The sequence below is a fragment of the Scleropages formosus genome, chromosome 10 (assembly GCF_900964775.1).
Source record: "Scleropages formosus chromosome 10, fSclFor1.1, whole genome shotgun sequence".
Taxonomy (NCBI): domain Eukaryota; kingdom Metazoa; phylum Chordata; class Actinopteri; order Osteoglossiformes; family Osteoglossidae; genus Scleropages; species Scleropages formosus.
Genome location: NC_041815.1, coordinates 12050858 through 12063365, shown reverse-complemented (window position 1 = coordinate 12063365; position 12508 = coordinate 12050858). Strand labels below are relative to the sequence as shown.

Below are 12508 nucleotides of genomic sequence, written 5' to 3'. Positions count from 1 at the left end.
AAAAACATGCACACAACTTGAGCTGTGCCAGTACAGCAGCACAGGGAAGGGACTTCGAGTATGTGCAGTGTCTGCATTAGCCATCTCACCCAGGACACTGCGACCGCTCTGAAAATGCCTGTACTATGTGTATTAGCAGAACGGAATGGCTTTAATCCCTGTGTAAATGCCATGCTTAGACATGCAGATTGGATTTACAGAGCCCTTTCCTCTTGATATTTCCCCCACTGGGTTGCAGTCACTGGGTATGCTCTGAAGGACATAAAGGCAGTTCACACTGGTTTGAAATACAACACAGCACGAAGGAAGCGGTTTGAATCGCTGTCCGGCTCCAGCAGCCGAGAAACTCGACCATGAGCCCAGCCTGTAGGCTTCTGTTACACGCCACCTGCGTTCTCGTTTGCAATTTTAAGGCAGGCTGCAGGATATATTGGAGATTGTGTGCAACTTAGCGTAGTAGGTAAAGATCTGGACCATCACTAGATGGTCTTGAGGGTTTCAATCCAAAGACTGACCAAGGTACAATATTAAGATGAGTAGTGGAATTTTCTTTGCACACAGGCTCTGCTGAACTAGTAAATAATGTATAAAACATTTGTGTTATATTTCTCTGGGACCTTGGTGTTTATCTTTTAAAAATTTAAAGGCCAGATCAATGTCATAGCGTATGCCCCACATCACCCCCAATACCTGTTGTTACAGAGACAGACGACTCGAGATTTGACCCATTCGGTACCCTTGCAGTTGGAAGCTCAACCAGCTATGATTGGCCACACAAGGAAGATTCCTCAGTCATTCAGGGCAAGAAGGCGCTGCCAGGTTCCCTGGGCCCGGACAGCTGTTCCCTGCCATCCTCTGTCGTCGTGCACCGGAAGGAGACCTCTTTTGGGAGCTCAGAAAACATCACCCACACTACCCTTGCCAAGGTTACCACTTTCCCAACTGAGGCTTTTACTGACTTTGGGTCCCGGGAGCAAGGGCCCGCTGATGAGGAGGACGACTTTGGGGACTTTGCCAGTACTGTCTCGGAGAAATCGGATTCCCCTGCTGCCTCGGCGGAACTGGGCTCGGATGGTGCCCAGAGCGAGCCAGCTGATGAGTTTGGTGCCTTCCAGGGGGACAAACCTAAATTTGGAAAGTCTGACTTCCTCAAGGCCAGCTCCCAGGCCAAGGTCAAGTCTAGTGAAGAGATGATCCAGAGTGAGCTGGCCACTTTTGACCTTTCTGTGCAAGGTTGGTTTTTTGTATTATAAATCCCGGCATGTTGATTGTATTGATTACTATGTTTCATAGATTGTGTACATGAATGCATTGCATCCAGTATCCCGATACCAACAGAAAAACAGTGCTGCAAAATTTTTAGTGATTTATACTGACAAGGTCCATCTCATCATGATGGTCAACATCCAGATTTTCTGACAGGTGGCTGCAGTTCTGCCAGGAGACAACAGATGGCAGTGTGTTTATTGCACAGTGCAGTCAAATGCAAGATGGATTAACATAGACTTGTAAAGCAATGAGCAGAAATTGACTGCATTCGCTTCTGAAGTGTGCATTTTTAAACCTTCACTGCTGTGTGATTTTTCACACACAATTTATTCACACTTCCACGCAAAGTGATAGAAGCTCATTTGCCTGATATTGATTCTTTCCTGTGTTAAATCTAGTTTGTCTGAATGGAAGTGTATCAGGATTCCCCCTCCTCTTGTTTGAATGCTAATTGGATCGAGGTTGAGTTGGCGGGATGAATGTCCATGGGGAGTGTGAGGAATATGTGCACTGTTTCTCTCTTGGGGATTGACGTTGCCGGTCTTGCATGTTGATTGGATTTGGCTCATATCCCACAATAGACCTGCGTCTGGTTAGCGGTGTTGTGCCAAGTCCACTCTCTATCTGTGCCGTCTAAGTAGTTTATGTACACATATACTGTTTTACTTTTTTTGGATATTTCTATTGTTTTGCAAGCTTAAGAACACTCGTTTTGTCTGCTGTTTGTATAAGGACTTTGGGTAGAAGGGATCCGTACATAAATTTTACTGAATTGTTGCAGTGCTTCCTTAATGTAACAAATTATTTCAGTTGCTGGGAGACAGATGTGTGACAGATCCCTTTCCATGTCCCAACTAGGCTCACATAAACGCAGCCACAGCTTAGGGGAGAAGGAGATAGGCCGTTCCAGCCTGCCTCCAGCCCCTGAACCACCTTTTCGGGACCGCTCCAGCACACTGAGCGAGAAGCCTGCACTGCCCATCATCCGGGACAAGTACAAAGACCTGACTGGGGAGGTGGAGGTGAGGCCAGCTGGAAGTCAGGGTCCACAGACGTGTGTAATGTGTGATTGAAAGAGTTGAGGAGAGAAGCCAAAGTGCCTGTGTTTCCTGTCCTGAGATATGTTAACTGTGTAAAGAAGGGGAGGGAGGAACACAAACAGGACTAAAGTGACCCTTTATATGACCCTTCCCTTATGGGGCTTTTGTCTTCAACTTCTCCATCAGTATGTGACCACAGCTTGTCCTTTCAGGAGAGCGAGCGCTACGCATATGAGTGGCAGAGGTGCCTGGAGAGTGCATTGCAGGTAAGGTCACCTTTGACCCCTGACCAATGATTAACACTTCTGTTTTGTATTCATGCCATATGACTGATGTTTCCCCAGCCTGGCTGGCAATTTGCATCTCCTCTTCTCTCTTCCTCAGGTGATCAGCAAAGCAAATGATACCTTGAATGGTATCAGCAGCTCAGCTGTGTGCACAGAGGTGATCCAGTCTGCCCAGGGCATGGAGTACTTGCTGGGTATGAGTCTCTGGGTATAGTGGGGTTGGGCAGCATGTGGGCTGAGTGAAGTGCAGGGCTCTCATGACAGAATGCTAGTGATAGAAACCAGTGTTTCCTTTTGATCTTCTACCATCGCATTTAAGTCTTTAATCTCAAAATCCTGGGTGGTATCTAAATGTTTTATTTCAATGTTCTATGTAACATTTAATTGTTTTAGTGCAGTTGTCTGTTCATGGTCTTACTCAGATGTTCAGTTTGTCTGTAGTAATGGGCTTTCTCACTGATTTCTGTAAAAGACATAGCAGGTTTTTCTTAGTCTTACTATGCCCCGTGTCCACCCTTTCCTCTCCAGGTGTGGTGGAGGTGTACCGAGTGACAAGGCGGGTAGAGCTGGGCATCAAGGCAACAGCAGTGTGCTCAGAGAAGCTTCAGCAGCTGTTGAAGGACATCAGCCGTGTATGGAACAACCTGATGGGCTTCATGTCTCTATCCAACCTGACAGTGAGTGATAGGCAGGACAACATCATGTGGGCACAGCAGGCTAGACTGATCACATTATTAAAGCTCTTTATACTTGTTCACTGTTACATGTGTGTACGTGCGTGTGCTGGTGTGTATCCCTCTGCAGCCAGACGAGAGTTCGCTGGACTTCTCCTCCTGCATCCTGAGGCACGGCATCCGGAATGCCAAGGAACTTGCGTGCGGTGTATGCCTGCTGAATGTAGAATCGCGCAGCAAGGTATGCACATTGATACTATCATACACCCTCTACTTCGTGCATGTTGATCTCCTTTCTTTGCATTTAATTTGAGTGTTTGTAGACTAACCTCTTGATGGTGTTGCAGAATGCAGTAACCTACTCTGTGGCTTTGTACAATTTGCAGAAAACAGAAGAAAAGACATTTGGACGTCTCTTTAAAAGAGTATGGCAAGAAGGGGGTTCTTGCAAATCTGATGGTCCCCTGGTTCAGATTTAACTCCAAAGGGGTGCCACAATGACCTGGCAGGGCCTAATCCCTAAACTTCCCACTTGTGGTCTGATCTACATTAGTGGCTTGATGCAGAAAGGGTTGGCACCTTTCAGCTCTGACTCTACTAGAGTCCAATGCTGATGTTTTTTGTTTTGTAGAGTGCTCTTTTTTAAGGAATGAAAACAATGTTTATGTGTGTGTATACACACGTGAGAGCTATTCATGGTAGTTGTGACGCAGGGTTGGAAGTTCCTGTCATTTTGGCATCCCAAAGTCGTCTTTCCATTGGTGAGCTAGGGTACATGGGAAGGGAGCCCTAGTTAATGGCTCACATGTGGTCCTCCTGATAAGGCTAGAATGTGATGTCACCATGGGGATACCTGCTGCTCCTCTCATCCATACACCTGGCGATAAGCGATGTAGCAGTTGATGTCAGCATTGCTGTTGCTAGCTATGTGAAGCTCAGTTTGGCATTCCAAGTTCATTCATTGCTTAACATGAAGAAACTGGAAAGATGATACTCTCTTTTAATGACAAAGTAGAACTAGGGGCATCTTTCCCATCCCTTGTGAATTGTTGTTGGCAGATGACTGGAAAACACTGCCTTCTGAGCTCCAATCAGAGTTTTTTTTTCTGCATCGTCCTTCTGTTAAATTAATAGATCAGTTTTTAATTGTTTTTTGCAGAAACACATACATTAAGAAGTTTAAAGGCCAAACAGAAATTTGTGAATTCTGAGCTTCTTTCAGAGTTCAGTTTTTAGGAGAGACCTACACGCTTGCCAAGTGAGACTGTGGATGAGACGCGTAGTGAGACAGTGGTGGAATGATGAATCCTGCACTTCACCTGTGGACTGATCCAGTGATTTACACAATTTCTTGGCTCAGTTTGATTTTTGGGTTTTGGGTCCTCTCCTGGTCACTTATGACATGCCTTCTTCCTTCCTTTCTTCAGCATTATCTTCATCTACTTAGCAAGGGATGGGCAAACTCTGTGGTTCAGAAGCAGCATTTGGCTCTTGAGTCTTTGTAGATGCGATAAATACCTTTGAGCCCCTGCTTGTCCTGTAGGCTCTTCTGAAATGTGTCTGCATATCATAACATATAGCACTGCTTATCCTTTTAGCCTCGACTGACACGTACACTTTCCTCCTCACAAGTAATAGCTGCAGTTGCAGATTTTCAAGAGCTTGGGCAAAAAAGAAAAAGGTTACAAACAGCGTATTTTATATGGTTCAAAATGGAGCAGTACAACTTTAGACAGCAGGAAAATACACAGTTCCAATAAAATATCTTTATAAGAGGTTGAAATATGTATTTAATTTTGAGTAAAACAAGAAAGTGAATAATATGTAGCTCCAGGGTCTGGGGTTGAGTGATGCTGCCTCATTGCCTATCCCTGCATTACATACCATTGTCTGGAAGGCGAGATGTGAGATGGTGCCTTGTGCAGGCAGGTTCTTCACTTGGGCTCTGGTTTTGAGATCATATCCTTTTGGGAAGGGGTGTGTTGACTTCTGTACCGCTGAGTAAGGGCTGCTGAACGCCAGCTCAGGACAATGCAGAAAACCAGGAAGAAAGTTGCTGACGCCTTTTGTGCTACTTGCAGGCACTGACCAAAGACAGTGACAAGAAGTTGAGGGTAACTATCCCACATTTTTATTTTGTTTCAGCATGGAAGACCTCCCAGCTGTAGATATGGTAGACCCCCCCCACATCCACCCATCCCATAGAGTCTGAACCCTGGACATTAACAGTTTATTGCATGTTTGTAGCTAAACAAAAATAGAGATACCTGACCCTGCAGTGGAACTGTCAGTTTTGGTCATGTTCACTCCTCAGTACCCTGTCCAGGGCATCACAAAGGATTGATCAGGTCTTCCCAACCCCCCTCCATTCAGCCCCACCATTTTGACTCTGCTTGAGTTGTCTATTTAGAGTGGCTAACTGTATAGCTGCTAGTAGGGTGGAGTAGATGCTGCTTTCACAGGCCTTCTGTGTGAGCTGACACCGTCAGTGGATGGTGGAATGGCACATGATTCAATCCATCCTGTGCATGGACAGAGACAGGAAATGCTCCTTTCAGGTTCTCTTCCCCAGTTGTGCTCAGTCTCCGTGGATGGGGAGCCCTGGTCTGTTAGTATTCAAAAGTGCAAGTTTGAAAATATGCGATGAGCTGAGGTAGGGGAATAGTGTTGACCTTTATACAGGGCAACCAGATAGTGGTATTGTGTGTTTATGCACTTGGTACTGTGTGTGTGTGTGTGTGTGTGTGTGTGTGTGTGTGTGTGATTACTCTCCTGCTGCCAATGCTCTTCATGTGGGAGGACATGATTCACCACTCATGACTCATTCCTTTTCCCATCCCCTGCTCCAGTCTTTCAGAAAGGAAGCACGCTTCTGTGCCAGATAAAACACACACATTACCTTCTCTTTGTGGCTAATGTAGGTCGACCGCTGTGCGTTTCGTAATGTGAGAACCCCTCCCAGCGTTACACTTGTGCTTTTTTTCACTGACTTATTTATCATGGCTACACGCACACAGACATGTAAATGTGCACACTTACACATCGACACACAACGCAGGAAAACATGTACTTTAAAACTCTGTTCCTCATTTAAATAGTTTATATTAATTTTTGTGTACTTGTATGCTGAAGTGCTGGTATGGAATACTCATTTTTACTGTAGGTCCTGTAGATAAATAATGCATTTTCTGGAGGTTTATGAATGCATTCATGTGCTCTGTAATAACAGTATTCTGGAATTCAGTTTATCTGCCCCCCCAGCTGTAACACTGTTAATCTGATGTTTTATTCCACTCTTTTATGCTGGAAAGGCCTTCAACTCAGAGACGGATAACTTCAAGCTGCTCTACGGGGGCCACCAGTACCATGCTAGCTGTGCTAACTTCTGGATCAACTGCGTGGAACCCAAACCGCCAGGTCTCATCCTGCCTGACCTGCTGTGAGCTGTATCCCCACCACCACCACCCTCCCACACGCTGCCATAGCAACAAACACACGGCTGTCAACACTGGAGAGGTTCTAACCCTGCACATGGAGGCTGGGCTTGGCCTGTAAGCAAATGCCAGGACTGTGGCATCCACTCTGAATAGCTACTGAAGGAAGAGAATGTGTTTAAAAGAGCCCCCCGATTTACTTCCCACACCCTTGGTTTCTTGAACTAATGCCGTGTATAGGAGTAATTCCACTGATGTGTTTTTGTAAAAGGTCTTACAGAAGCTGCTCTGTGTATTGTGGTATAATATTATACTGTCTAAATGGTGTAATTGTACCTTTTCCTCCATCTTTAAACATGTCAAGATGAACTGGTCAAACCTTTTAAGGAGTATTTATTTGTGTTAGCTGGTGGGAAAAGGGTTTTATTTTCGTGTTGTTATTCAGCTCGTGTGCAGAGGCGCAAATGAGTTCAGATAATTTTGTAGGTACACAAACAGCAGGGGGACTAGGAGGGCGCACCGCTTTGTGTGCTCAGTAAAACATTGTGTCTCGGTTCTCTTTTTAAGGGAAGGTGAAAAATTTTAGTGCTGTGGTATCACACTGCTGCAGTGTAACCTATTGGGTATTTGGGTGTTGAACACACTAGCATATGGCTGTAAGAGATTTTAATTAATTTTTAAATACGGTTGTTGAACAGAGCTTCGGTTCTGTTTTTCAAGGCAGTGACATTTGCTCATTTGAATGCAGTGTTGAATTTGAATGTCTTGAAATATTTTGGTATAGATTCTTTGTGATAACCATGTCTGCTGTGTTGTTGAGATGGTATCCATGGAATTCGATAGGCACTCATCTTTTTTGACAGATTTTGGCAAGGACTTGTACATATTCGTGTTCGCTATTTGATTAGCATCAGCTGTGAATAGGACCCGCAATTTCTGCAGCACTTTGAATGTGGATTAGCTAAGCATTGTAAATGGTTATTAATAAAAGTAATGTGGAGTGATGATATACATATAATCAATAAATAATACACAAAACTTATGTTGTCTATTGCCTTTGATCAGTTTTGTGGTTCACTTTATTTAGCAAGGCTGTTATCAGAGGACTATTACGATTAAATCTCTTGTTTGGGAGCCTGTTGGAAGGTATAAATAAGTTGGACTTAAAAAAAAAACACTTTGGAAGTTTGAACTGAGTATGTAACAGTTAAAATTTAATTTTTGCTGAACTTTTCTTAATTTATTTTTCAGGTTAATGTGATTTTTGAAGAAACTTCAGTTTATGGCAGTTTGTCTTACATTGCTATGATATTACACATCTAAAGCTATTCTGTTAAAAGGTGACAATTTTACTGATAATGTTTTACTGAAGGTCAGAGCTGGATTTTGAATGAGGTTTTTCAAATTCGACATTACTTAATTCTTTCTGTAATTGCTTGTTCTGTTAAACTCTGTCTCCCAGCAAAATGAATCTGACATTATTCCGACATTGAAACATTTTAACATTTAACCTGTGTAAATCTTCAGTTGGATGAATAATTGGGTAATTATATTTTGTATATATACAGGTTAAAAGCAGCTGTTGTGACACAATATAGTTTGTTTCACATTTAGTTATAAATTGCATGGTAAAGATGCCATGTTTAAAAGTGCTTAATGCAAACAGCACACTGATGCTGATCCTCTGATACTGTAAACCCTAAATTGAGCAGGGTTAGTAGTCAGGGTACTTAAGACCAAATGTGAAAAATGTGAGAAACACATCCATCTCTTCATATTATTCCTGTAATATGAACGGTTGAGGATCATGGCATTGCCCATGTGCCGCTTTCAAATCATGGTGGCCTCGGGTGTGTCAGAGATGTGGTTTGGTACCTTCACATGACCCATTGCCTTAAGCAGTATGTGTGGATGGATTTCTGCGTGGGCATCATCCAATTATATTTGTTTACTCTAGTTGTGTCACAGCTGCTATGTGACCCTTAGCACTATTTTTCCCATCATTGTATCATTTAAGAGAGGAAATTAATGTAAATCACGAATAGGTTTCTGCTAAATTATTTCCTTCCTGTAAGTGTTTCTGCTTTCTCGTAGGAAGTATTTCATGTGGCGCTAGTATCAGATCAGTTTTGCACCCTGTGGTTGTTGCTGAGTCTCTCATCGGTGGCTTTTCTGCCTCAGTTCATATGACAGTGTGTCCAGAGTGGACAGACCTCAGTTCTACCTTTGGTGGGAGTGTATAAAGGCTTTTGTGTCTGGTGCTTAAAGTGCACCTGTTGGGGACACCATTAATCTAAGGACTCTTCCGGACACTGACCCTGTCTGTGGATACACATCCCAGAGGGCCTGCAGTATTATTTTCTCACTGTTGTTGCCCAGTATCTGGTTCACCTGACACATCTGCCTTGGTTTAATTTCCTGCTCAGATTCCTTTTCCCTCTTTCCTGGCACTTGGAAATTAAAACTTGATGGTCTTTTTTCTTTCCCAGAATTCAGTTGATGGACCGAAATCTGCTGCAGTATAAATGTATGGAATGTAATACTGTAAAAAGATTCTACTGATTTAGAGCAAAGCATCTGCTGTACAGTTACTCGAAGTGTTGGTGTGAGCATGGTGCTGAATGCCCATGCCGAGTCACTCTGCTAATGACTCCACAAACCAGACCGTGTCACTGCCCCTGGAACAGGAACAGCGTGCTAGACCACCACCTCTGCTGACAGCTTCCCAAGTTATTGTAGGCCCTCGACTGTCCCATGAAACCTCAGCATTAAATAGCTGCCTGTCTTGCTGTTGGGATAGTTTCTGTGTATTCCTTAACTACCTTCTTGTTGCTGAGAAGACTTCAAGCCCCAAGGTAAAGAAACTGATCTATGGAATAGGAAGACTAATAGTTGTGTTGCTCTGGGTTTTGCTGCTCTTCCTCAACTGAAGTATCTTACGGTAGAGTAAGTGCCATCAAGCAGAAGTCAACTCTTGGTGACCACTCACATGGTTTTAAACTAACCACGGCTGGCTTCCACCACGCATGTCTTTGGACTATGGGAGGAAACCCGCATGAACATGAGAACATCCAAACTCCATACACAAATTCAAACCCATGCCTAACCCACAGCCCAGGAACTGTAATACACTGTAGCATTACCTGCTTTGCCAATGCAGTGTTTTATATTCAGTAAAATTAGCTTGCATTTTCCTTCTAGTTAAATAGCAGGATGTTTACTCCAACACTATTTTGCGTATATATTGCACGGGCTGTATTTAAAACTTTTGGAATAAGAAGTCTAGATTCTGAACCCCTTTGTTCCCCACTGCCCCTTGGAGAATTGCTAATGTACTGACTGTATTGTTGGTTGCTGTTGGCCCAGAACCTTCTTCTACACCCCCCACCACCCTGGACAATGGCCTTGCTGTAAATGCCTGAGTCCTCAAGATGGAGTTGGATCACGAAAGATTGAGCCATGACCCTGCATGACCTCTTGCTGCATCACATTTTGATTAAAAGAGATTCTTCGGATGAAGTTGTATCTAACCCTCACGTAACTTATCCACCCTTCCTCCCTTCCTTCCCTCCTTCGAAGAAACTTTTAAGGCCATCTTTCAGTTCACAACATTATCTGCCTAGTGCTTCGGCAAAATGCACATCTGTCCTGCATTCCCTCGAGCCGATGAAAGCGTGAGGCAGTAGAGTTTGGGCCACCCTTGGGATTTAACGCTTTCTTGAATAATTCCTACATAATTATCCATCTGTATGAATAAAAAACCCAATACATTCTAAGCTGGTTATGTCACTTTGAATGAATGTAACTCTCAGTGCTCTATGCCGTTGGTATTATTTATTTAGGCAGCCCAAAGACTGTTTGGATGGGCAAGGCCAGGGGGCATCATTCTGCGCTTGAGCCGTTCATTTGCACAGGGAAGACGTGGGGAATGCAAAACACGGGCTAACAGCAGCTCAGGCCCTCATTACGGAAGAGTGATTTATTCCATCTCAGTGTGAATTGCAGCACCAAGGCCATACGTTCCAGCTCTGTCGGAGCTTTGTCACTACACCACTTTCTCTCGCTAGTCAGAGAAAGCCAGACGGGGACATACGCTGTCTTCTTTTACCATGTCTGTTTGTTTTCTGTTTAGTTCTCACTTTTCAGAAAACAAGGGCAGTAATCACAGGTTCATTATTATGGTTCATGAGCAAAAAGTATAATTAAATTGAAATGTGAACGTGCTGACAGTTCCATCAGGGCAGCCTTATCTGGTATGTTATTTCAGTGGAAAGGTCACACTCATCAGTCCATTTATTTGCTGAATGGAACAGCATGCATATGTAACATACCAGAAAGCCATATCTCCGTCTGGAGTCAGTGAATGCCAGTTGGTCTGGACGGAATGCGAGGCTTGCTGTTGAATTTCCACCATTGTCACACAGAATTTTCCCAGGAATGTCTATTACCCCCCTAAATAACCTCTAGTTTGGAGATTCGGGTATTGAATAATTAAGAAAAGTACATGGCCAAAGGGAGAGAAACACACTGCATGAAACAGTCATGTGTTCCCGTAGTCTTGGTGGAGCTTCAACTCCTCGATATCTTCATTAGCTCGTTTTTTCCTACCTTTCGAAGGAGGGTGGAGGTGTGGTTAGTTCTCTATAAGAGGAGTGTGGGTTCAGAGGTGTGGTCCCCAGCGTCCTGGGCGTTGGACCGTGACTTGATCAGCCAGTCATTGAGCCTGGTCTTCATTTGCGCCATCGTGCGTGCCACTGTCGCTGTCACTAGATTCCTGTGTGTGGGCACTGATTCGGTGATAATATTCATCGCTAACAGCACCACTGGCCCTAGTGACAGTTACCAAGGTTACTGTACTTTCCGCTTGCAGTTGAGATTGTCGCACCGAGCGCATCGACTGTCCCCCATCTCTCTGCTTGTGTGCGGATTGATCATTTCAGAAAGATGTGGCACTTTTTCCTTTCTTAGTCCGCCTCCCGGCTTGACGCATCACCTTTGCTTTCTCTCACTCTCGCTTCCGCTTCCCCGTTACCCTCACAGGATTTCACCTCTAGCAGAGTAGGAGTCTGTCAGTAGCGGTGCTAATGAGGGCGATGGCGACCATAGTAAAAATACGTTTCCATTGGAGAGCCCTAGTTCTGCGTGCAAAGCTGTACGAGTCCTGTCAACGTTATTTCTGCAGCAGTGCTCCCCAATATGTCCACCCATGGATCGTCTCGTCCAGGTGAAACTCTGCTGGTGCATCTTCCCCTTGGTCTCACGGAATAATACTGACTGATTCCCATGGCTCGGGAAAAAGACCAAAGGCTGGAGTTGGGGGTTTGTATGGGGGGATGGGACAAGAAGGAGGTGCATGCACGGCTGGTGAAAGCCACAGTGGTGACCACGGTTCACAATGATCACTGTACATCAGCCACATTGAACGCTGTCCATGGTACCTGGGCTCTGACACCAATGGCTCTTACCTGTTGCCGGTTACTCAGGAGCCAAAGACACTTTGACAGACAGTTCCTAACTTTCTTCGATTCAAATTGCAAAACACTCATCTTAAAGTGAACCCTGGGCCAAAGTGAATCTTTTGACCCAAATTCCGCATCCCCAGTGGTGGCTTAGATATCGCGTATTTCCTGAATGTTTATTTGACCGAAACACTGCCTAACAGCCAATATGTGAGCAATAGTATTTCTCTCTAATCCGTAAGTATTTTGAAATGTATGTTTTTTCCAATCATGTGCATCAGTCTAAAGTGTTGTGTGTGCCCTGGAGAACCCTTCAGTTCCTCTTTGATTGACAACCTGTCACAC

At 44.2% G+C, this 12508-nt stretch overlaps 1 protein-coding gene across 10 annotated transcripts in view; it reads left to right on the top strand.

The window, feature by feature from the left end:
* The window catches only part of synrg (synergin, gamma), a 29741-nt gene extending 22011 nt beyond the window's left edge, over nt 1-7730 (top strand). For 3 of the 10 annotated variants that reach the window (XM_029255468.1, XM_029255467.1, XM_029255462.1), the window contains 9 exons: nt 703-1233; nt 2128-2291; nt 2522-2575; nt 2694-2790; nt 3125-3273; nt 3383-3511; nt 3657-3695; nt 5352-5384; nt 6582-7730. In XM_029255468.1, coding sequence (XP_029111301.1) covers nt 703-1233; nt 2128-2291; nt 2522-2575; nt 2694-2790; nt 3125-3273; nt 3383-3511; nt 3657-3695; nt 5352-5384; nt 6582-6713 — 1328 coding nt within the window. In that variant the 3' untranslated portion in view covers nt 6714-7730. The remainder of the gene's footprint in view (nt 1-702; nt 1234-2127; nt 2292-2521; nt 2576-2693; nt 2791-3124; nt 3274-3382; nt 3512-3656; nt 3696-5351; nt 5385-6581) is intronic. The other 7 variants (XM_029255469.1, XM_018748238.2, XM_029255470.1 and 4 more) reach the window with 5 other exon arrangements.
* Nucleotides 7731-12508: the final 4778 nt, after the last annotated feature.